The sequence below is a fragment of the Penicillium daleae genome, assembly GCF_028827525.1.
Source record: "Penicillium daleae strain IBT 16125 chromosome Unknown utg000002l_segment0_segment0, whole genome shotgun sequence".
NCBI lineage: Eukaryota > Fungi > Ascomycota > Eurotiomycetes > Eurotiales > Aspergillaceae > Penicillium > Penicillium daleae.
The window spans coordinates 439,208-460,168 of record NW_026623150.1 but is presented as its reverse complement, the minus strand read 5'-3'; the positions used below and the strand labels follow the sequence as shown (position 1 = coordinate 460,168).

Sequence of the window (20,961 nt, the reverse complement as noted above, 5' to 3'; positions counted from 1 at the left end):
TTTCCCGGGCGGCCTTCGTTTATTTTATGTTTTACCCCCACTTGTGGTTATGATTCAGATTGTGTATGACACTGTTTTCTTCTTCGGATATCCGACATAGCGGCGTTTTTGGATATGGCCTCTGCATTGTTCATCTAGTATCTGCTCTGTACAACGAAGACGAATGATACCTACGTTTGGATTTTACTGATATTTTGTGTTCTATCTTTACTCTCATGATGATAAAGTCATGTAAATTAGTCCATAGAACCCTCTTATCGTGGAGCTATAGCGATTGCCCTCGGCATGTTCCGATCGCCCACCAATCTCGGCAGATCGATATCGCTTATCATCATTCCCCGCCTTTTCAACTTCGCGTCATCTCCAGTCTTCTTTTCCCTTCCACATCACCACAATGGCCGGTCTGACTGAAGCTCAGGTAGCCTCGTTCCACGAGAACGGCTACCTGGTCATCCCCGACTATCTGAGTCCAAATGAGATTGAGTCTGTCTTAGCTGAGGCCAACACACTACTCAATGACTTCTCGCTGGACTCTCACCCGCTTACGCAATTCACCACTGGCGATGACGACCAGGCCGACCATGTGGGCGATGACTACTTCCTGAACTCTGGTGACAAGATTCGGTTCTTCTTCGAACCGGACGCGTTTACTTCCGAGCCTGATCCGCTCACAGGTCGCCCCGCACTGATCAAGCCAAAGCACCTGGCGGTCAACAAGATTGGACACTCTCTGCACTCCCTATCACCTCCTTTCAAGGCGATCTCGCTCAACGAGCAGAATGCTGCCGTGGCCAAATCCCTCGGGTTCACCGACCCGCGCGTTCTCCAGAGCATGGTCATCTGCAAGCAGCCCTCCATTGGCGGCGCGGTCCCATCGCACCGCGACTCTGAATTCCTGTACACGAACCCCCCGTCAGCTGTTGGGTGGTGGTATGCGCTGCAAGATTCGGGACCTGGTAATGCGACGCTGGGTATGTGGAAGGGCTCTCACAAGGGTCGGAAGGGCGGCCACATCGCCCGCCGGTTTGTGAGGAAGGCTGATGGGAAGGGGACGGAGTTCATTGAGAATGATGGGCCTTCGTTGCCGAAGGGTATGGATGAGGATAAAGTTGATGAGCCTACTGATGAGGATCTGGAGATTTTGACTGTCACGGCTGGGTCGCTGGTGCTGATTCATGGGAATGTGCTGCACAAGAGTGAGAAGAATACCAGCCCCAAGAGTCGGTATGCGTATACCTTCCATGTTATCGAGGGTGCTAAGGGGTGGGAGTACGATAAGAGGAACTGGCTGCAGCCTCCTGAGGGTGGATTTTCGAGGTTGAATCAGTCTTGATTTGGTGATACTTGTGGAGTCTATAGTTTTGGAGTTGAGCTGTAGGGAGATTATTTGAATGGATATCATCCGCTTCATGCACATTGCTGCATGTGGTACTATCAGAATCCGTCCCTAAGCTTCCTTGGTATAGACATGGTTGGGTGGCTTGGGCAGAGCTGTCAGAAGCGTTTGCATGCTGGATCGTCGAAGAAGATACCAAATTCTATGACAGAGTGCAGATGCTCATACTCTAAGAAGGACTAAGATCTCCATAAATAGAATCTCCATAAAGCAAGAGATCCTTTGACTGTTCTTGATGACTTCTAGAACCGGTCTCACAGTTATTCTAGAAAAAACAATTCCATAGGAGCTATGCAAGGCATAAGTACTTTCCACTGATCTGATTGGTCAACTGACGCTTGATCCGTGCTTTGGGGCGGTGGGAGCTTCAGCGGCAGAAAAAAAGTTCGTGGCCAACCCCGCCGTCGTTGCGTTCTTCATTCCCTTCCAGCCATCGCCATTCTCTGCTCCCCATCGCCTTTTCTCAGTATCTTGACGGAGTTTCTCAGTCTCACCCCATTACTGGTCACTGTAACGTGGGTTCCTGGACTTTCGACACTCGGTGATCCCCGTCGATCGCGGCTGATACCCGCCTGTGACGATCAAGTCAGCTTTGAGTCACCCTGCCATGTCCTACCCTTGACGACGGCGCAATGCAGCCCCCAGAGAGCTCTCAGATCGACCTGGGCAAGGCCCAGGTCATTGACCGAGTTCCTAAAGTGATCAAGGAACTGAAATTCGGTGTTCTGTATGTGGGCCCACTTTTATTCTCGACTTGAAGCTTGAAGAGCAAGCCGCGGCGCTTTCACGTTGAGACCGGTCGCTAACGTAGGGCACTTTTTTACAGGACCAACGATGATATTGTCAGTCAAGCTGTGGTCGAAGTTTCGGACCGCAAGTTCTTTGACCTCGATCATGACCGAGCGGTTGTATCCAATGGTCCTCTTGATGCGCGCATGGGTATCTCCAACAAGACGGCACAGTGCAAGACCTGTGGACACATGTTGAAAGAATGTAATGGTCATTTCGGTCACGTCAGGCTGGTCTTGCCTGCCTTCCACGTCGGTTACTTCAAGCGCGTGATCGGAATCCTCCAGGAAATCTGCAAGGAATGTTCGCGCATCCTGCTCCCCGAGACGGAGCGCCGTGCTTTCCTGCGAGAGATGCGCCGCCCAGGATTGGATAACCTACGTCGAATGCAAATTGCGAAACGCATCAATGAACGGTGCCGGAAGACCCGACAATGCGAACACTGCCAGGCGATCAACGGTGTCGTGAAAAAGGCCGGCTCGAGTGCGCTGAAGATTACCCACGACAAGTTCCGCGCCTTCAATTCGTCGACCTCCGTCAAGAAGCAACCCCCGATCAGCAAAACCGTGTTTGATGAATCCTTTGCCGAAGCACGAGGCGCCAACGCGGAAGTTGAAAAGCATTTCAAGAAGGCGCAGGATGATATGAATGCTTTGCGAGTGCTGAAGCTTTTTAAGAGAATCTCCAACTCTGATTGTGAACTCTTGGGCTTGGATCCAAAAGAAGCCCGACCGGAGATGTTCCTCTGGCAATTTATCCCAGCCCCTCCGGTCTGTATCCGACCGTCTGTGGGTCAAGAAGGTGCATCGACGGAAGATGATCTCACAGCCAAGCTGGGAGACATTGTGCAGTCGAATATCAACCTGAAGAACGCTCTGCTGAAAGGTGCTCCAGTACAGACCATCATGGAATGCTGGGATTACATGCAACTGCAAATTGCAGTCTACATTAACAGTGATGTCCCGGGCCTGAACAAGGCTGATCTGGGCAAGCCTATCCGTGGTTTCGTGCAACGACTCAAGGGAAAGCAAGGTCGATTCCGTGGTAATCTGTCGGGAAAGCGTGTTGATTTCTCCGGTCGGACAGTCATTTCGCCAGATCCCAATTTGCGAGTTGATGAGGTCGCCGTTCCGGAACTTGTGGCCAAGAACATGACATACCCTGAGGTTGTGACTCGTTACAACAAGGAGAAGCTTCAAAAGCGTGTGTTAAATGGATCCAAGAAGTGGCCTGGAGCCAACTATCTCATGAAGAAGGACTCGACCTTCAAGATGATGCTGAAGTATGGTAACCTTAAGCATGTGGCCAATGAACTTCAAGAGGGTGACACGGTGGAGCGTCATATTGAGGACGGCGATATCGTTCTCTTCAATCGACAACCTTCACTGCACAAGCTCAGTATTCTTTCCCACTTTGCCAAAGTCCGTCCGCATCGAACATTCCGGTTGAACGAGTGTGTCTGCAATCCTTACAACGCTGATTTTGATGGAGACGAGATGAATCTGCACGTTCCCCAGACAGAAGAGGCCAGAGCCGAAGCTATGGAACTGATGGGTGTGAAGAACAACTTGGCGACACCCAAGAACGGCGAGCCCATCATTTCTGCTATTCAGGATTTTATTAGTGCTGCCTACCTGCTGAGCAGTAAAGACAACTTCTTCGACCGCCGATCTTTTACCCAAATCTGCCTCTACATGCTGGGTCATGAAACGAAATTCGATCTCCCTCCGCCTTCTGTTCTCAAGCCCCAAATGCTCTGGACGGGTAAACAGGTCTTCAATATTCTGATGCACCCCAACAAGGAAGACCCTGTTCTGGTCAACCTTGACGCTGCTTGCCGTGAATTCAAGCAACCCAAGGACGGTCGGCCAAAGGACCTCGATCCGAATGATGGCTGGCTGGTGATCCGTAACTCCGAAGTCATGTGTGGTGTCATGGACAAATCCACAATTGGTTCTGGAAAGAAGGATAACGTGTTCTACATTATGCTTCGTGATTATGGCCCACCAGCTGCCGCCGAAGGCATGAACCGTCTGTCGAAGCTCTCCGCCCGCTGGTTCACCAACATTGGCTTCTCGATCGGTATTGGAGATGTCTACCCCAGCGACAGACTGGTCCAGTCGAAGAATGATCTTGTGGAAACGGCTTACGCTGCTTGTGACGAAGTCATTGCCAAATACAAGGCCGGCACACTGGAGAAGTACCCCGGCTGTGACGAGTTACAGACAATGGAAAATCAACTGTCTGGTATTCTTAGTAAGGTCCGTCAGCAGGCTGGTGACGAGTGTATTGACCAGCTCAGCAAGTACAACTCGCCCCTGATCATGGCTACATCTGGTTCCAAGGGTTCCAGTATCAACGTGTCTCAGATGGTTGCTCTTGTGGGTCAGCAAATTATCGGTGGCTCGCGTGTCCAGGATGGTTTCCAGGACCGAACGCTGCCTCACTTCCCAAAGAACGCACGCCAGCCCCCATCCAAGGGTTTCGTTCGAAACAGTTTCTTCTCTGGTCTCTTGCCTACTGAGTTCATTTTCCACGCCATGTCCGGTCGTGAAGGTCTGGTCGATACTGCCGTCAAGACTGCCGAAACTGGTTACATGTCTCGTCGGTTGATGAAGTCTCTCGAGGATCTCTCTACAAGATATGATGATACGGTGCGAAATTCGTCGGCTGCCATTGTGCAATTCCAGTATGGTGACGATAAGCTGGATCCCGTGGATATGGAGGGTAAAGCCAAGCCTGTGCATTTCGACCGAACCTTCATTCACTCCGAGTCCACCACCTACGACAATGACGAGCGAAGCTTGTTGCCGCAAGAGATCATGGAAGTCTGCTCGGAGATGCTCGAGAAGGAGCGTGCCAAGCTTACTCGTGTGGACCTCATGGGCAATGAACTGGGATACATGGATCGCAGCGACCATGGCGTTGATCAGTTTGAGAGTGCTCGTGACTTCCTCGATTCTATTGAACAATACGTGCAGGACAAGGCCGAGAAACTGATCTCACGTGGTGGTGACTTTGATCCCTCCGATCCGAGAAGCCGAAAGGGCTTGGACCATACCGGCAAGTTGACCGAGACCACTCTCAGGGCTTTCATCGCAGCTTGTTTGTTGAAGTACAAGAAAGCCCAAGTCGAACCCGGCCATGCTGTCGGTGCTGTCGGTGCCCAGTCCATTGGTGAACCCGGTACTCAGATGACCTTGAAGACTTTCCATTTCGCTGGTGTTGCCGGTATGAGTATCACACAGGGTGTGCCCCGTATCAAGGAAATTATCAACGCCTCCAAAGAAATCAGTACTCCGGTCATTGCTTGTGAACTGGTTACCAAGGATCAACTTGCTTCGGCTCGCATTGTCAAGGGTCGTATTGAGAAGACCTACCTACGCGATGTGATTCACTCCATTACTGAGGTCTGGACGGGCAGTGAGGCCTACATTACCGCCAAGATCAATCAAAAGACCATCGATGATCTGCAACTCGAAATCACGATGCCTCAGATTCTCACCGCTGTTAAGAACCACAAGCGATTCAAGGGCGATGACCTCAAGTTCCGGACCACTCGCAATTCCATCACCCTCCTGATTGATCTTGATCCGGCGAGCAAGGCAAACCTGTCGAAGACTGAGATTGCCGCTACTAGTGCCGATCCCTTCTTGCGTCTCAAGCATCTGAAGCGCATGATGCCCAACATCCAGATCATGGGTCACCCACAGGCTGCCCGTGCTATCATTCGTACTGATGAGAAGGGAACTACCAACACCCTACTGGTGGAAGGCTACGGTCTCAAGGATTGTATGACAACTGCTGGTGTGGATGGTCTGCACACCAGGACCAACAACGTCATGGAGGCCCGCGAGGTGCTCGGTATTGAGGCCGCACGAAGCACGATCATCACCGAAATCAGCGAGGTCATGAAGGACATGGACATCGATCCTCGCCACATGCAGCTCCTTGCTGACGTGATGACGTACAAGGGTGAGGTGCTGGGTATTACTCGTTTCGGTCTGGCCAAGATGCGAGACTCCGTTCTCCAGCTGGCCTCGTTCGAGAAGACCGCCGATCACCTCTTCGACGCCGGTGGTGCTGGCCGCACTGATCTCATTGAGGGTGTTTCGGAATGTATCATCATGGGCAAGACGATGGGTCTGGGTACCGGTGCGATGGAGGTTGTGCGTAAACTCAACTTCTACGAGGGACAGATTGGCACGCGGAAGACTTCCTTTGAGGATGCTTGGACGGAGCTGTGCGAAGCGCCTCAACTGACTAGGGGCAAGAAGCGAGTCCGGTAGTGGTGATCTCTCCTGTCGTTGTCTACATGCTTCTCAGACCTTTCTTCACTTTTGCATCGTTCATCAGCATTTCGTTTCTGGCGTTTGAGGGTTTCTGCCCGGTTGCCTGTCTCTGTTTACTGGCAGACCCATTCTGTACATGTACACCACCCACTAGCGCCCATTTGGCGGCTCTTTTCTGCAAAGTTAGCGATAGTGACGATATGGAAGGACAAGTTCTCTTTCTCTTTGCAAAATTTAATGATGAGTTGGAAGTGGAAGACAGTTGGTAGTCATGTGCTCTTGTAGGTCTGCGAGTTCTCGTGGTGTACGAGGTTCCAAGCTCTGTCCCCTTCGAGTAGTACTTTTGTCTCGGGGATGCAACTCTCGAGTTTCCAATCCGCCAGTCCCTCACTGTCTCCTCCGATGTACATTGCACTTGTACTTCCTCCACGACCCTTCCATTGGGCCCTCCAATGCCCGGGGTACCCTCGGGCTCCGACCTCTTTTGGCGGGGGTCTTGACGTGACCTCTTGAGCAAATCCCAGGAGGTTTGCCAATCTGCCACTGCAGATGTCCATGGCTAACAAAGTGTGAAAGGTCGAAGCTTTTTCGACTGTAACAGGTACTCCCCAAATGACCACACCGCAGCTTCTTGTTTTGGGAAACGCGCACGCTGTATGATTTGAAATTCCCTGGATGTGCTTGGGCGCCTGTTCGGGGAGAGCACACCCAGCAAAAACCTAGCCAGCAGCAATGAGGATCCCCAGCTCGCTCCAATAAAAAAGAATCACATCCCTGCTCGGGCCATGGTCTTTACAGGTCCGAAGCGTGGGCCGTCAGCATCATAGCCTCCGTTTCTTTGTTCGAGTCGACCGCAACACTTCATCTGGTCACGCCACAACCGTCAACCCACGACTAGCCAGTGACTAGCTAGAGATCGACTGTCCGTTTCTTTGTTTCCAGACCTGAGCCTGCGTTGGCCTCGACGGCAGGGCCGTTCTCCTCCCCTAAGTACGCTGCGCCGTCCATGGGTCACACTTGCTTCTGTCGAAACACTCTGAACTTATTCTCCCCGGCTCCCCGATGCTCCCCGAGACTCTCTTGCATGATTACATCTTTTGCTTCCTGAATAGGGTAACTATTGATCTCGATTCGAAGGCTTCATGGATATCGCCGAGCCCAGACTCCCCAGGAAGCGCGAAAGTCGGACACGAGCCCCCACGGCTTGTCAGACCTGCCGCTTGCGCAAGACCCGGTGCGACAATGCCAGACCCATCTGTAGCTACTGTGCCATTCAGGGGGTCGAATGCATCTATCCCCAGACTTCGCCGCATCCTGTCCAGTAAGTTTTGGTATATGGCTATATTTGTTTCTTTTGACTTTGTGGTTACAGCAGCTAAACGGTCGCCGCTTCTTGAAGGGCGGGCTTTGATTCAGCCAACAATGAGATCCTCTCCCGACTGGGCCAGATCACCTCACTACTAGAGGAAATCAAACAAGATGGCGGTTCCACGGTCTCTTCGGCCAGATCTCTTAGGGGTTCCTTTTTTGAGATGGGTATGCGGAGCAATAATAGCCCCGGAGACGATCGTCTTTCGGGGAGCAACAATCTACGTGGGAGTGGTTCTGTTCTTGAAGATCGCGAAGACGACCATGACCCCCTGACACTGTACGCGGCCAACTCCGCCGAGTATATGCTCCGGTGGCCCGTTTTCAATAAGGTTATTACCGATTCTGAAAGACATATCCGCTCTTTTCTTCTCGATTCGCTGGACAGCCAGCCACAGTCGGGTATGCCGCCGCCCCGACAGCTGGGCATTGGTCCTCTGCTCGATGATATCCAGATCCTATGTAAGAAATACCTCCGATTGATCCATCGCCGAAATCCAGTTGTGGATAAAGATAAACTCGAGCGCTATGCGAGGGAAGTCACCGTGCAGGGGCTGGGATGGGACGGGCCATCATGCCAAGTGGTACGCATACATCACTGCTCAAGACCGATTGAGACTAGGCTTTGCAAACTTTACCGGGGTATTTACTTATTCTTGTTCGGGCGTGCAGCTTCTTGCATGCGCACTAGGCTGCGCTACCTCTGATTTTGTCCCCTTAGACGAGATCCCCGAAGACCTAGATCGTGTCCCCGGACCACCCCCGACAGACGCTAATATCGAGCTCGCGGAGGCGTACTTTCATGCGGCGAAGCAACGTTTCGGCTCATTACACACTTCACCTACCGATATCTCGTGTTTTCTTCTTGCGGGCTCCTATCATAGACATGCGATGCGTCCGTTGCAGGCTTGGTTTTGTTTCCAACAGGCTTCATGCAGATTAGAAGTTCGTCTACGGTCCTTGTGCAGGAAGCAGTGGACTGCTGATGCGAACTATCATAACCTTGAATCGCGTTTATATTGGTCTTGTATTCAGGCAGAACAGTGAGTCTCGCAAAATCCGCATCCTTATTGAAATGAGTATCCACTTAACTATTTCCAACCCCACAGTGAAATGCAGAGCGAGCTCCCCCTGTGGAGTAGTGGATTAGAAAGTCTGGGCTACTCCGATCCATTCCCTTCAAAGACAAACTCGACCTCTCCGGAGGACAAGATGGAGGACGACAGCGACAGTCCGGCCAAGCCACAATCTGATAATCACGAATCAGAGGAAGAAAAAGGCTGGATACTCTACATTGGAGCTATATGCAACCGCCGAACCGTCAACGACATGCTCATCGATATGTGGCGTTGTGGAGAAGAGGAATGGATCAGCAACGTCGCCGGCGTAGTCCAAAGGACCGCTGAGGCTGTCAAAGTTGTTGACTATTGGTATGTCGAAGCACCCAACCCCCATATATCAAGACTACCCAACTATATACCTCCCCGATACTCCCCGAAACATATCTCATTGGACATAACACACCCTTACTAACCAGACCCCCGAACTCCCCAGGCACGACATGAGCCAAGAACAACTAGCCCTAGCCTCACCAACCCCAGAACCAGACACCAAAAACCTCCAATTCTACCTCTGGGGCCGCCGCGCCATCTCTCTCGAAAAAATCTACCGCCCAATCCTCTACCTAGCAGTCCACTACCACACCTTACCAGCCTACCTCCAAAGCAACACCCGCCTCTTCCACGAAGTCTTCAGCCACGCCCAAAAAGCAATCGACAACTGCGCAGAACTCATTCCACACTGGTGGTACAACCACCGCCATGAGTGGATATGGAACCTCATGCGATCATCGTTCGGGGCGGCGGTGCAGATCATCGCTGCTGTGCTGGGTAAATTGCATTTGCATGCGGGGAATCAGGGCGTGTTGATGCTGGAGTTGCCGCGGGATTGGGCTGCGTTGGTTCGGATCGCGATTAAGACGTTGAGGTATTGGGCTGCCGAGTCGATTGATGTGAATATTATGAGGGCTACTTTGGAGAGGATGTATCAGGGGACATGTCGGTTGGCGGGAGTACGGGCGGATCTGTATCCTGTGTAGCGTGTATAGGTACCGGCCTGGCAGGACTGGGTTAGCCTGGATGCAGGTGGGAAGCAAAATAATGACGATTACACGATACTGTGCTCCAGAAAGTTATGAGGATTTGTTGGACTCAAAAGACATCAGATTAAATGTCCATTGTAAGGATATATCTTAATGTACATGGTTGGTTTCCCCCTTCTGCCCCGATTTCCCACTGAATGAATAAAAGGCAAAAAAAAAAGAAACATGCGCCATAAAATGACCTCTCCATCTGCAAACCGCCTTGCTAATGATGCGCCTCCGCAACTCGCTATAAGCAAGGAAGATGACACCGCAGGGAACCCATGAACCACGAGAAACGAAGGGACAGGGAAACGAGGGAAAACAAGATAAAAACGCCTGGTGCCACCCTGTTCCACGTCTAAGGGCGATGGAAAGAGGGTGGCCATGCAAAACGTTGCAAGTAGGAATCAAAACACCCACCAAAGGAACCTGAATCGGTCAGAACTGTTTCCCGCGAATGACCTGGCTCGGTTACTGCGTGGAACTTTCTGTCCGAAGGAGGTTTTCTAGGTAGGTTGTTATGCATTGTCGTGATATGATGAAGAGTATGAAATACAATGTGAAGGGGAAAAATCGTCGCGGCGCGGAGGATGTAGCGCAGGTAGGAGGGAGATAGATGGTCAGAAACGACCATTTCATGATCTGGTCAATATCATCGGAAGGAGTCTAGGAGTCATGTCTGAATGTGCAGTTGTCGCCTTTTCTGCATTTGCCTTCCTTCCAGAACCGACAAGCAACCAGTCCGACCTTGTACTATTTTCTCAATTAGCATTTGCTCGTTTTTACGAGTTTAATCAGACAAAATGAGCTCCTGAAACTTACAGGCTTAGGATCGTTAGCCTTGGTCCGCTTGCCACGATTCCATTGATTATCGTATTGGTCGTCATAGTGAGCACCGTCACGTATTCGCTTGCGCTCCGGGTCCTCGTAATTCTGAGTAGAGGAGCCAGCTTGCTGGTTCTGTCCGGCGATTTGCGAGAACAGGGCACCAAGATTAGGTTGCATCTGTGGCTGCGACTGCATCGGCTGCTGCTGGGGGAAGCCAGTCCCGTGCTGGAACTGCTGCATGACACTCATGAGCTGTTGGAAATTGACACCGCCTTGCGCGGCCGGTGGCTGCGTGGCAGGCACTTGTGGAACCTGTGGAACCTGTGGAACCTGTGAAACCTGCGGGATCTGGGGAACTGTTGACTGAGCCTGCTGCTGGCGGAACATACTGATGGTCCGCTCGAGGTCAGCCAAGGGTGCCTGTTGGGGTGCTGGCTGAGGTTGCGGAGGGGGTGTGGACTGTTGCGGCGCCCCGCCCTTGATGAGTTTGAGTAAGTTTGAAATATCGAATCCAGGATTGCTTGCAGGGTTAGCTTGCGCTGGTGTGGAAACAGGCGCGGAAGCAGGCTTTGGATTAACATATTCAAAGTAGCGTTCCTGTCGAGCCTATTGCAATGGATTAGTAACCCTGCGGTTTCCATCGTTTGACGGAAAGTCGTAACATACCTTGACGTTGTCAGGGATTTCGCCGAAGGGAATGACTTCAGATACGGTTTCATTAGGGTCGGCAGCAGGAGGTTCCTTCGGTGTTGAGGGGACATCGGCAGGCGACGTGTGGAACACCATAAGAGTGGTCGCCTCGCGCTGGTCTTGTGCAATTTTCTCGGTACTAACGGGAAGCTCATCACCGCCACGTTTAATGAAGTTGGCACTTCTCATATCCGCAGACTCGATCAGAATTTCGGATAGGCTGGTGTAGTCATTCAAAGTAACCTCCCGTATACCGCCAAGATCATCTTCCTCTAGATCTTCCAAGTCCTTGTGGAGCTTGAGGACACTGCCCTCCCCTTAACGTCACCCAAGCCACGCATAGATCCATCGCCAGGGCCAATTTCTTCATCCGGATCATGGGTGAACAGCCGAACTTCGGTCAAAGAATCATCTGGTTTCCAAGTGACTCGCAGTTTGCGCCGCGCCTCCTTGCGTAGCCGCTTCTGGCGCTCTTCTTCGGTCTCTGGAGGCTTGTCTTCAGCGGGCTTGGCGACAACGGTCTGCTTTGGCTTGTTAAGGTCCGCCATGAGGTCGCCGAATGAAAATGCGGGCTTGGGTGCGGGTGCCGCTGGTTTTTCTTTCGTTTCAGGCGGAGGCCTATTGTGGAAGTCAGTACATCCATCTGCGGGTTCCAATTCAGACTGTGAATGTGAGTTTACATACGTAGACTTTGCAGCCGCTTGAGCCGCTTTTCTCTCTGCGTTGGTGGTGCCCAGTCTCTTTGATGCTGAGCTTAGTGCACCGAAGAAGACAGTTGGCTTGGGTGCGGCGAGAGGTACTTTCGGGCGTTGGGCAGCCGGTGTCGTAGCAGGCTTGCCGTTTTGGATACCATCTGTGACACGTTTGATAGGACCGTTTGTAGCAGAGGAAGATTTCACGGTGTCCTTGAGATTGGACGTGACAACCATGCGCTTCGTAGCGGGTTGGCCGTTGCTCTCACTATCTCGCGGACGTTTGGCGCCCACAATGTCCGCCGACGGGGAGTCCCCCTTAGCAGGTGACTCTTCCTTAATTGGCTTTGCATTACTCTGCTTCCTTTTGGTAGAGGCAGCAGCATTGTCTAGGATAGTCTGTGCAAGATCCTTAACGTGGGGAGTTCCCTTCTTGACAAATCGAGGGAGCAGCTTGGCCATATTGGTCTTCTGCAGTAATTCTTCGTCTACAGTCACGAAACGTGAAAGAAGCTAGAATTTTGTTAGCAATCTAGTATAGATTTCGGGTTCGAATGAAATCCTGGAGTAGAACGGACCTTGAGCAAGTTCATTGTCAGCGAGCCTTCCAAATCAGCCGCCTGGAAACGATCCGCCAAGAATGAGTAGAACACCGACAGCGTCACCGGATGTTCGCCGATCCTGCAAATTTTTTGCGATGATTAGTGATGGATTCAACAAATGGGTCAAAACAAAAACGAAGTCAAAAAGTGACAAGGATCAGCATGCAACATGATAGACTCCTTGTAAAACGAGGGCGTTGGAGGGTCCCTCATTTTCTTTTGGCCGGGACAAATTCCCTGGATTTTGCAGGATGGCCATAGAATAACTTTTCTGAAGAGTATCCCTCAAGACTCCTGAGCGATAGGCTATTGCAGCTTCGACCTAGAGCCCAATCCCAAATGGGTGCGTTGGGTTTCAAGACACCGAAACAGAGCCTTATATTCTAGCCCAAATCAATGGTAATCAAATGGAAATTTATCCAAAAGACAGAATTACGTGGGCGTTGCTCTCGATTCGCTCCAGGAAATCTATGGCTATGCAAACCACAGGAAACAAATGTAGAAAGGGGCAAAGGGAAAGGAAAAGGCTCAAAGGGCGGGGTTCATACTTCTCGACAATAACAGGATGGCCTGTTTCTAGAGTAGTGGAGATAATCTTCTCCATGATGCGACGCTGGAGGGCCACGGCCTGCTTAAGTTTGGCTGCTTTGTCATTATCGCCTTGGTTCTCTGCGGTTTTCATGGCTTGGACTTGGTCTTTCCAGCCATCGCGAAGCCCCTTCACCACATCCTTGAATGCCACAAGGGAGGTCTTCACCTTTTCTGCAGAGACGCGCAGATTGCGCGGAGACCAGACCGCTTGAATAGTATCAAACTGAGCAGCTTCCAGCGGCTCGCTCGAGCGAACTGGAGGAAGTGGAGACGGCTCCGGATCAACCTCCAGATCAGACTCGTCGGAACTGCCACTGTCCAACTCTTCCGGGTGCTTCTGCTGTCCCTTTGTACCAGTCTTCTTGGCTTGTGTAGCCTTTTTAGCCGGGGCCTTCTTGGGTGCGGGGGCAAGAGCTGGTTGATGAGGGACCCCAGCGGGTCGTGGGGCAAGTCCGGCTGCTTCAGTTAGTCACGGAGATAAGAAGAAACGAGAGATGAAGCATTCATACCAAGATGGTTCACTCCAGCACTTTGAGGTGTGCTTAGCTGTGGCTGAACCGAGAGATCGTTCTGGAAATAATTGAACAACCCCTCAGGTCTTTCGTAGTCCACTCCAAATGAAAAGCTGCTGGCAATAGTTTGAGATGGATTTGACGATCGGGCAATTTCATTCAGGAACGACGGGTCAATTGTTTGATGAGAAACTCCCGCTTCGGCGTTTACAAAGTCGTCATTGGTGAGATCAATGGTATTGGACAAGAGATCCTGGGGGTAGCTAGAGGGCATTGAATATTGTATGGAGGAGTGCGGTACACGAGCAGTATATTCCGGTTGCTGCTGCCGTGATGTCTGCTGCTGATGTTGTGGCTGAGCGGGACGAGAAGGGAAGGAGTCTTGCAGAGGGAGTTGTTGTGGATGAAAGTAACCGGACTGGTATGAGTAGGAAGGAAACGCCGAGGTCTCTGATGGATTGATGGCACAGGGATCGAACGTCATTTGGTCTTGCTGATACTGGGGAGTTTGTTGATGAGGTTGGTATTGAGGGGACCCTCCGTATCGAGCTGGGGTCTGTAACGGGTTTGATTGCCAAGAAGGAGGAGGGATTGACGAGTAAATGCCATGATGAGGATCTGACTGAGGCGTGAGAGGATTTTGCTGTGGTTGTGCGGGTTGCTGTTGCTGTTGAAATACAGGGTGATCCCAGGTGATCCCCATTGGTGCTTGCTGCTGCGCGGACGGATTCTGCTGCTGTGACGGCGCTGCTTGGGATTGGGGCTGAGGATCAGGGTACAAAGCATCGAGGGAAGTCCAAAAGTCCGCGGACGGGACCCCTGGGGAGCTCCTGCATGGGGCAGACCCGGCATTTGATTTTGTGCCGATGACTGCTCCATGATGGTGGCTTCCACGAATACAAGTCACTTCTTCAAGAGCCGTTTATTGCTACACTGTTGGTATCACGTGCATCCAATACTTCTGGCACAGTCACCGCTTGCCAATTGTGGAGAGAACTCGGCGGGCGGAGGATCTTTCGGCCGATGGGGTTTTGCGGGGGTTCGAAGGAAAGGGCGTGTGGATCCCTAAAGAGTGGAAAAAAACACCATGAGAAGCAAGTCCAGAGTGATCAACGGGAAATGAGAGTTGATACGTGCAGAATGACGTGAAATTGAGTTCTCTTGAGCTCTCTGGAGTACTGTTCTTTCGTACCTTTTAAATCTGCCCAACGCCACGGGTTCTGCTGTCTGGGCGTTTTAAAAAGAGTGATGTTTATGCCTCAGGCAACAACTATCGACTTGGGTGCCAGATTCTTCAGGCTGTCAGGCTTTCCAAGTTTTGCAGGTTATTTGTGGTTCCTCCTGTGACGGATGATGACCCCTGGTCTTTGCTGGGCGTCTTAAGCGACTTATGATGACGCTTCTGCAGCAATACACTTGAAGGAAAAGAAATAGAACGACCGCGAGATCTTCAAGGATCCCGAGAGCTTATGTCTCTCTGAAATGGATGTCTTTCCTCCTTCGCGTTTGTACTTGTTCCAGTCCGATTCCTGTCCTCTGCAGAGCCTTTCTGCTCTCCCTCTCTCTGACTCCTTAGGATCGGTCCCAGAAATCCCTCTTAGAGTGAGAGAAGATTCAGGCTCTTATACAAAGAGCCAGTCTAGCATCATAGCCATTGGCTTTACGTAGAAAAGAAAAGGGGAAATGGGGAAGGGGGGGGGAGTAGGTGGGGGTTGATGGATGGTTGTTGGAAGGGAGTTGAGGTGGAAGTGAATGAAATCCTCGGGACGCCAGCACGGTAATGGGCAGAACCGGATTCCCGCCTTACAGAGCGCGGTCGTACAAGCGAAATAAAGCCGCGTGGTCGTATATTACCGTATTCTGCTTACATAACTTAATGAAAAGCCCGAGAGCGGATGTCCCATGTGATCTTCAAGTTTGCACAGTTTGCCGTGTATTATGTCAGCGTCCCCATGATTGCGGCCAGCTGGAGCGACTGGTGGGAGGCGATGTCAACAGTCGCAGAGTGTCCACACCGTCCAGCTTGTGACCTTTTCTGAGCCTGTTTCTCATGTCGTGAAGCTGCTTCATCTGTGACTGTGTCCTTGATTCCTGCCCGTGGTGTTCGCCTTGGCCATGGCGCATCCCATGTCCCTCCGAGACCGACAGGTCGGTAGGTGGCCGCATACTCCTCCCCCGCGACTTATTGACAATTGTCCAAGACTAACGGAATACTCTGTGATGTAGCGTCAATTCAAAAGCTGTTGAACTTGAATCATGATCCGAACCCCACAGACGACAATACACATGAATCGTCCGCTCAAAGCGGTCTTATCTCCCACTCCACTCCGATCCTGAACGAAGATGGCGACCCAATCTGGAAGGTCCTGGTGTTCGATGGCATGGGCCGGGATGTCATCAGCAGTGTCCTGCGAGTCAACGATCTCCGAACTTGGGGAGTAACCATTCATTTGTATGGCGCCCTTCCAACCCCTTTGTAACCTCAAGAAACGGAATCAACTAACAAAGACCGCGACTAAAGGAATATCAACTCCCAACGATACCCCATTCCCGATGTCCCCGTTGTCTACCTGGTCGAGCCCAATGAGGCTAATGTTCAAGCTATTACACGCGATCTCTCCCAAGGCCTCTACTCCCCAGCCTACGTGAACTTCCTCTCCTCCGTCCCTCGGCCCCTCCTCGAGAACTTTGCTTCCCAGATAGCCACATCCGGGGCATCGGAGCATATCGCACAAGTCTTTGATCAGTACCTCAACTTTATTGTTGCAGAGCCGGATCTCTTCAGCTTAGGTCTCGGAAATGATGCGTACTACAAGATCAACAGTGGGAAGACTAGCGACGAGGACCTGGATGCCATCGTCGATAAGGTTGTGAGTGGTCTCTTCAGCGTGAGCGTTACAATGGGTATGTGCTCTTCTTTCCTGACTTGGAATTCTGATTTCCTTTTTTTTGTCTTGTCTTGTCTCTGACTAGTCCAATCAGGTACGATCCCTATCATTCGATGTCCCAAGGGTGGCGCAGCCGAATTGATCGCTACAAAGCTGGACCGTAAACTTCGTGACCACATCCTCAATTCAAAAGACAACCTCTTCTCGGGCAACCAAAGAGCTTTGCCTGGAGTACCCTCGTCTCGTCCTGTTTTGATTATTATGGACCGCAATGTTGATCTGGTTCCTATGCTCTCCCACTCGTGGACCTACCAGTCGCTGGTGCAAGACGTACTTCAGATGCGCTTGAATCGGATCACGTTGGATGCGGACGAACAAGGCTCGGGCAAGGTTGCGAAGAAATCCTACGATCTAACCAGCAACGACTTTTTCTGGCAGCGAAACGCTGGAGCGCCTTTCCCTCAAGTCGCCGAAGATATCGATGCTGAGCTGACACGGTACAAGGACGATGCGAATGAGATCACGAAGAAGACTGGTGCTTCGTCCATTGAAGACCTACAGAACGACACTAGCGCTTCAGCGCAGCACCTTAAGGCGGCTATTACGCTGCTACCCGAACTGCGGGAGCGCAAGGCCGTGCTTGATATGCACATGAACATCGCCACCGCCCTTCTAAAGGGAATCAAGGACCGCCAACTAGACAACTTCTTCGAGCTGGAGGAGAATATTATCAAACAGTCCAAGGCGCAGCTCCTAGACCTGATCAATGACCCTGCCAAGGGAAGCAATCCTCTGGACAAATTGCGTATCTTTATCATCTGGTTCCTCAGTACAGAGGCCGAGCTGAACCGGGCGGAAATGACCCAATTTGAGGAGGCTCTGACCAACGCCGGGGTATCGGATGTCACCCCTCTATCCTATGTTCGACAGGTCCGTGAGATCACCCGGATGACCATGATGACCACTGCCGCCCCAGAGCAGCAGTCCTCAGATCTATTCCGTGGATTCTCTTCACTTTCCAACCGTCTCACCGATCGCATCACTTCCGGTGCCCTAGGCGCAAATTTCGACTCCCTCATCTCCGGCGTGAAAAATTTCCTGCCCGCAAACAAGGATCTGACCGTGACAAAGATCACCGAGTCCATCATGGACCCATCCACGGCATCTAGTTCAGCTATTGCCAAGACGGAGAACTATCTCTACTTCGACCCCCGCAGTGCCAATGCCCGTGGCGCCATGCCCCCCGCCTCCGCATCGCGAAGCACCCAGATGCCCGGTGGAATGGGCGCCACGGCTCCTGGCATCAATGCCACCTTTGGTCAGCGCCGGCAAGCCTTCAATGAGGCCATCGTTTTCACCGTCGGTGGTGGAAGCATGGATGAATATGGTAACTTGCAGGACTGGGTACGCCGGACTAGTGGCCAGTCAGGCGCAGACGGTGCGACGTCCGCTAGTCGCACTACTACTGGTCGTCGCCGGGTCGTCTACGGTAGTACAGACTTGATGAACGCGACTGAGTTCCTAACAGATTCGTTGGCGCCTTTAGGTCGGGAGAGTTAGATACCCCATTCTTCTTTTCCCTTTGCTTCTTGGGCGGTGGACGAAATTGTTGGGAGCCAGTTCGGCGAAGTAGATTTGGTTGTAAAACATACTTATAATGGAAGCACAAGTACTTTATGCGTGTCTACAGACTTGCTTTCAGGATTTCTAGATCTCGATTTTCACAATTTGTTGTTCCCCTTTTCAGAGATATCCTTCGACTGCATTTCTGAGCACTTCGACTATGGCGATGACCTTCTCTTCTTGTAATCTTCAAACACCGACTGGGGCTCCGTCTGAAAACTCCGGATCATCTACAGTCAAGTGTCAGCCAAGTAATGATAATAATCAAGAAAGAGGCACTGATAATCATCGTGAACCTATCCGTGTTTCCTGATATACTCATCACACGCATGGGCGTCTCTTAGAGCAGCCTCGAAAAATATCTCGTGTAAACAAGATATCTATGCATGAGTTATTAGTGTGCTAGGTGTCGCAAGTGTAATTGATTAACCATCTGATGCGCTAAGTTACTGCAGCTCTATGACAGAAAGCCATGGTCACTTCACGAGAGTAAAGCTCGCCGCTCGCTAGCTGCCCCATCAAGGAAAGACAATCCATTTCTGTAATCATAATCTCTCGGCTAGATAGGTAGCTTTGGATTGTTCCTTCGCAGATCAGGCACATCCATAGGCAAGGGCAGAGGTTTTGTCAAGCGCCATTCGGATTAAATCGAAGCCAGCAACGCCTTACGTTTTTTCTCGCCACCTAGTTTCCAATTCTCAATTTCGCCCATGTTGAATGGAATAAGAAGATCAAAGTATGCTGCTGGTCAATGGATATCCTTGAAATTCAACAGTGCAGTGACACGAGGGATTTTATATCCAGACTCGAGATTTGAGAGAAGTCTTTCTTCCGAAGGCTCTTCCAAAAACATGGAGCCAACTGAGTATACAGTGCCCACAGCGTACTTATTCAAGTGGAGATCGCCGCTAGCGAAAGATGGCGATATATACCAGCTTGAAACGCCTAAAGGGGCATTTTTCGATTTTTCATTACCTCTATTCAACGGAACAGCTAAGATCTAACATGGTTAATATAGACGACCCACTTGAACAATTAACTACGCTGTGGGCAGTGAGCACGGTACAGTCAACGTTCAAAAGTAACTTGGAACACGCTACATGCCCCACTTATTTTTCTGCCAGTTAAACCGCCTCGGTCATTCAATATTTCAATAACCAGTACACCATCTGTTGTATCTAATGATCTCCTCTACACGATGAGGTATTGCTCTAGCTAGATTAACAAAATAACCAATAATTTAAGCGAATTTATTAGATTCGACCGCTCGCGCGAGGACGCGTGTGGCTAATGTAAGTAGGCGGTGTAGAAAAGCGGTAGGGGCGGGAAGTACTCCGTACGGTGCTCCAAATACTTTTGAACGGCTACAGTGGTGTTCCATAAGTTTGCAACACCCGAAAAAGTTCAAACCCATCTCATCAGCTATACTTTAAAAGACAAGTTAAAACACAGATGCCGGGAATATCTAGAAAGAGGGTTCAAAAGACATTCAGAAAGATCTGTTAAAAACATAAAATCGAGGCATATTTTGACGGCCTGTTTTCTTGGTCCCTGGTTTCAAACATTTGAACTGCCACTGTACTGTATATGGTGTCTCACTAATCAAGATACAATCTCGTGGGAGCCCATTTCGCAAGAATTGACTGATCTAGTTAGCTTCCACCATGGCTTGCTCCCAGCTTACAAAGCGAGGACGAACTAACTTAACTAGCTACGGAGTAATTAACTATGCAGTCCCAAGTTCACAAGATCATCCTTCTCGCAAGGACTTCCGAATCAAGGCCCGGTTCCTACGAAGTGAAGTCCGAAAGAATCGAACATGGATGTCGAGATATTGGACAAACACACCAGGCAATCGGTGATGAAAAGTCAACAGCTGGCATTCAGAAAGTCTTCTCTATATCAGGCCTGCCCAATGACATCTACACCCCAGAGCTAAGCGGCTTATTGGAGACGCAAATCAAGGCATCCTTCGTATCCTTCTTCGCCCGATCAAGGCCTAATAGAATGCACACCAACTCATGGCTAGTAAACTATCTCCTCAGAGCAGACTGTACGGCCCTTCTTGGATGGAGGGAGTCGGTTCTTGCCGCAGCTTTAGCGCTTTATGGAATCAATGAACAAAGCCAGGTGCAATCGCAGCATCATACAAATGGTACGACCAAGCCCTATACTTTCACGTCGAAACATGAGGGTCTATGCCGAGAATCCAAAGGTCAGAGTCAGTGAGGTACATGTATCAACGACGGTCATTCTGGCCTACACTGAGGTCTTTCTTCCCACCAATCACAGAGCTTTTTCTCAGCATATGAAAGCGGCAGCTGCTCTACTACAGATTGTCGGCCCAGAAGCCTGCATTCAGGGCACTCTTCATTAAATGTTTCTTACTATCCGGCTATTCATGGTAAGATCCCCAATACTTCTCATGGCCTTTTGTTTACCCCATCTTAGATCTATGAATCTTTCCACCAGTGGACGAGGACTACCTTTGCATCCAGCGAATGGATTCATTTGCCCTTCCAAACAACAAATAATCGTTTCTTGGAT

At 50.8% G+C, this 20,961-nt stretch overlaps 6 protein-coding genes across 6 annotated transcripts; 4 read left to right on the top strand and 2 right to left on the bottom strand.

Annotated features, from left to right (window-relative positions):
* Nucleotides 1-394: 394 nt before the first annotated feature.
* On the top strand, nt 395-1,333 carry N7458_001185 (phytanoyl-CoA dioxygenase family protein; the record flags this gene model as incomplete). Its single annotated transcript, XM_056904568.1, has 1 exon — nt 395-1,333. One exon carries the CDS (start codon nt 395-397, stop codon nt 1,331-1,333), a length of 939 nt encoding a protein of 312 aa, XP_056768675.1.
* A 695-nt stretch (nt 1,334-2,028) lies between these two features.
* On the top strand, nt 2,029-6,474 carry N7458_001184 (DNA-directed RNA polymerase III core subunit RPO31; the record flags this gene model as incomplete). The annotated part of the gene is made up of 2 exons (XM_056904567.1): nt 2,029-2,123; nt 2,223-6,474. The coding sequence occupies 2 exons, from the start codon at nt 2,029-2,031 to the stop codon at nt 6,472-6,474; spliced, it is 4,347 nt and encodes a 1,448-aa protein (XP_056768674.1).
* Nucleotides 6,475-7,539: 1,065 nt separating this feature from the next.
* N7458_001183 (fungal specific transcription factor domain-containing protein) lies at nt 7,540-9,943 on the top strand (the record flags this gene model as incomplete). Its single annotated transcript, XM_056904566.1, has 6 exons — nt 7,540-7,798; nt 7,894-8,429; nt 8,518-8,756; nt 8,814-8,888; nt 8,955-9,275; nt 9,400-9,943. The coding sequence occupies 6 exons, from the start codon at nt 7,540-7,542 to the stop codon at nt 9,941-9,943; spliced, it is 1,974 nt and encodes a 657-aa protein (XP_056768673.1).
* Nucleotides 9,944-10,654: 711 nt separating this feature from the next.
* On the bottom strand, nt 10,655-14,177 carry N7458_001182 (uncharacterized protein; the record flags this gene model as incomplete). Its single annotated transcript, XM_056904565.1, has 8 exons — nt 10,655-10,741; nt 10,811-11,422; nt 11,483-11,778; nt 11,835-12,124; nt 12,191-12,711; nt 12,777-12,879; nt 13,349-13,847; nt 13,901-14,177. The coding sequence occupies 8 exons, from the start codon at nt 14,175-14,177 to the stop codon at nt 10,655-10,657; spliced, it is 2,685 nt and encodes an 894-aa protein (XP_056768672.1).
* A 1,841-nt stretch (nt 14,178-16,018) lies between these two features.
* On the top strand, nt 16,019-18,351 carry sly1 (syntaxin-binding protein; the record flags this gene model as incomplete). Its single annotated transcript, XM_056904564.1, has 4 exons — nt 16,019-16,055; nt 16,130-16,355; nt 16,425-16,807; nt 16,886-18,351. 4 exons carry the CDS (start codon nt 16,019-16,021, stop codon nt 18,349-18,351), a joined length of 2,112 nt encoding a protein of 703 aa, XP_056768671.1.
* Nucleotides 18,352-18,855: 504 nt separating this feature from the next.
* N7458_001180 (uncharacterized protein) lies at nt 18,856-19,126 on the bottom strand (the record flags this gene model as incomplete). The annotated part of the gene is made up of 2 exons (XM_056904563.1): nt 18,856-18,998; nt 19,084-19,126. 2 exons carry the CDS (start codon nt 19,124-19,126, stop codon nt 18,856-18,858), a joined length of 186 nt encoding a protein of 61 aa, XP_056768670.1.
* Between the last annotated feature and the right edge of the window lie 1,835 nt (nt 19,127-20,961).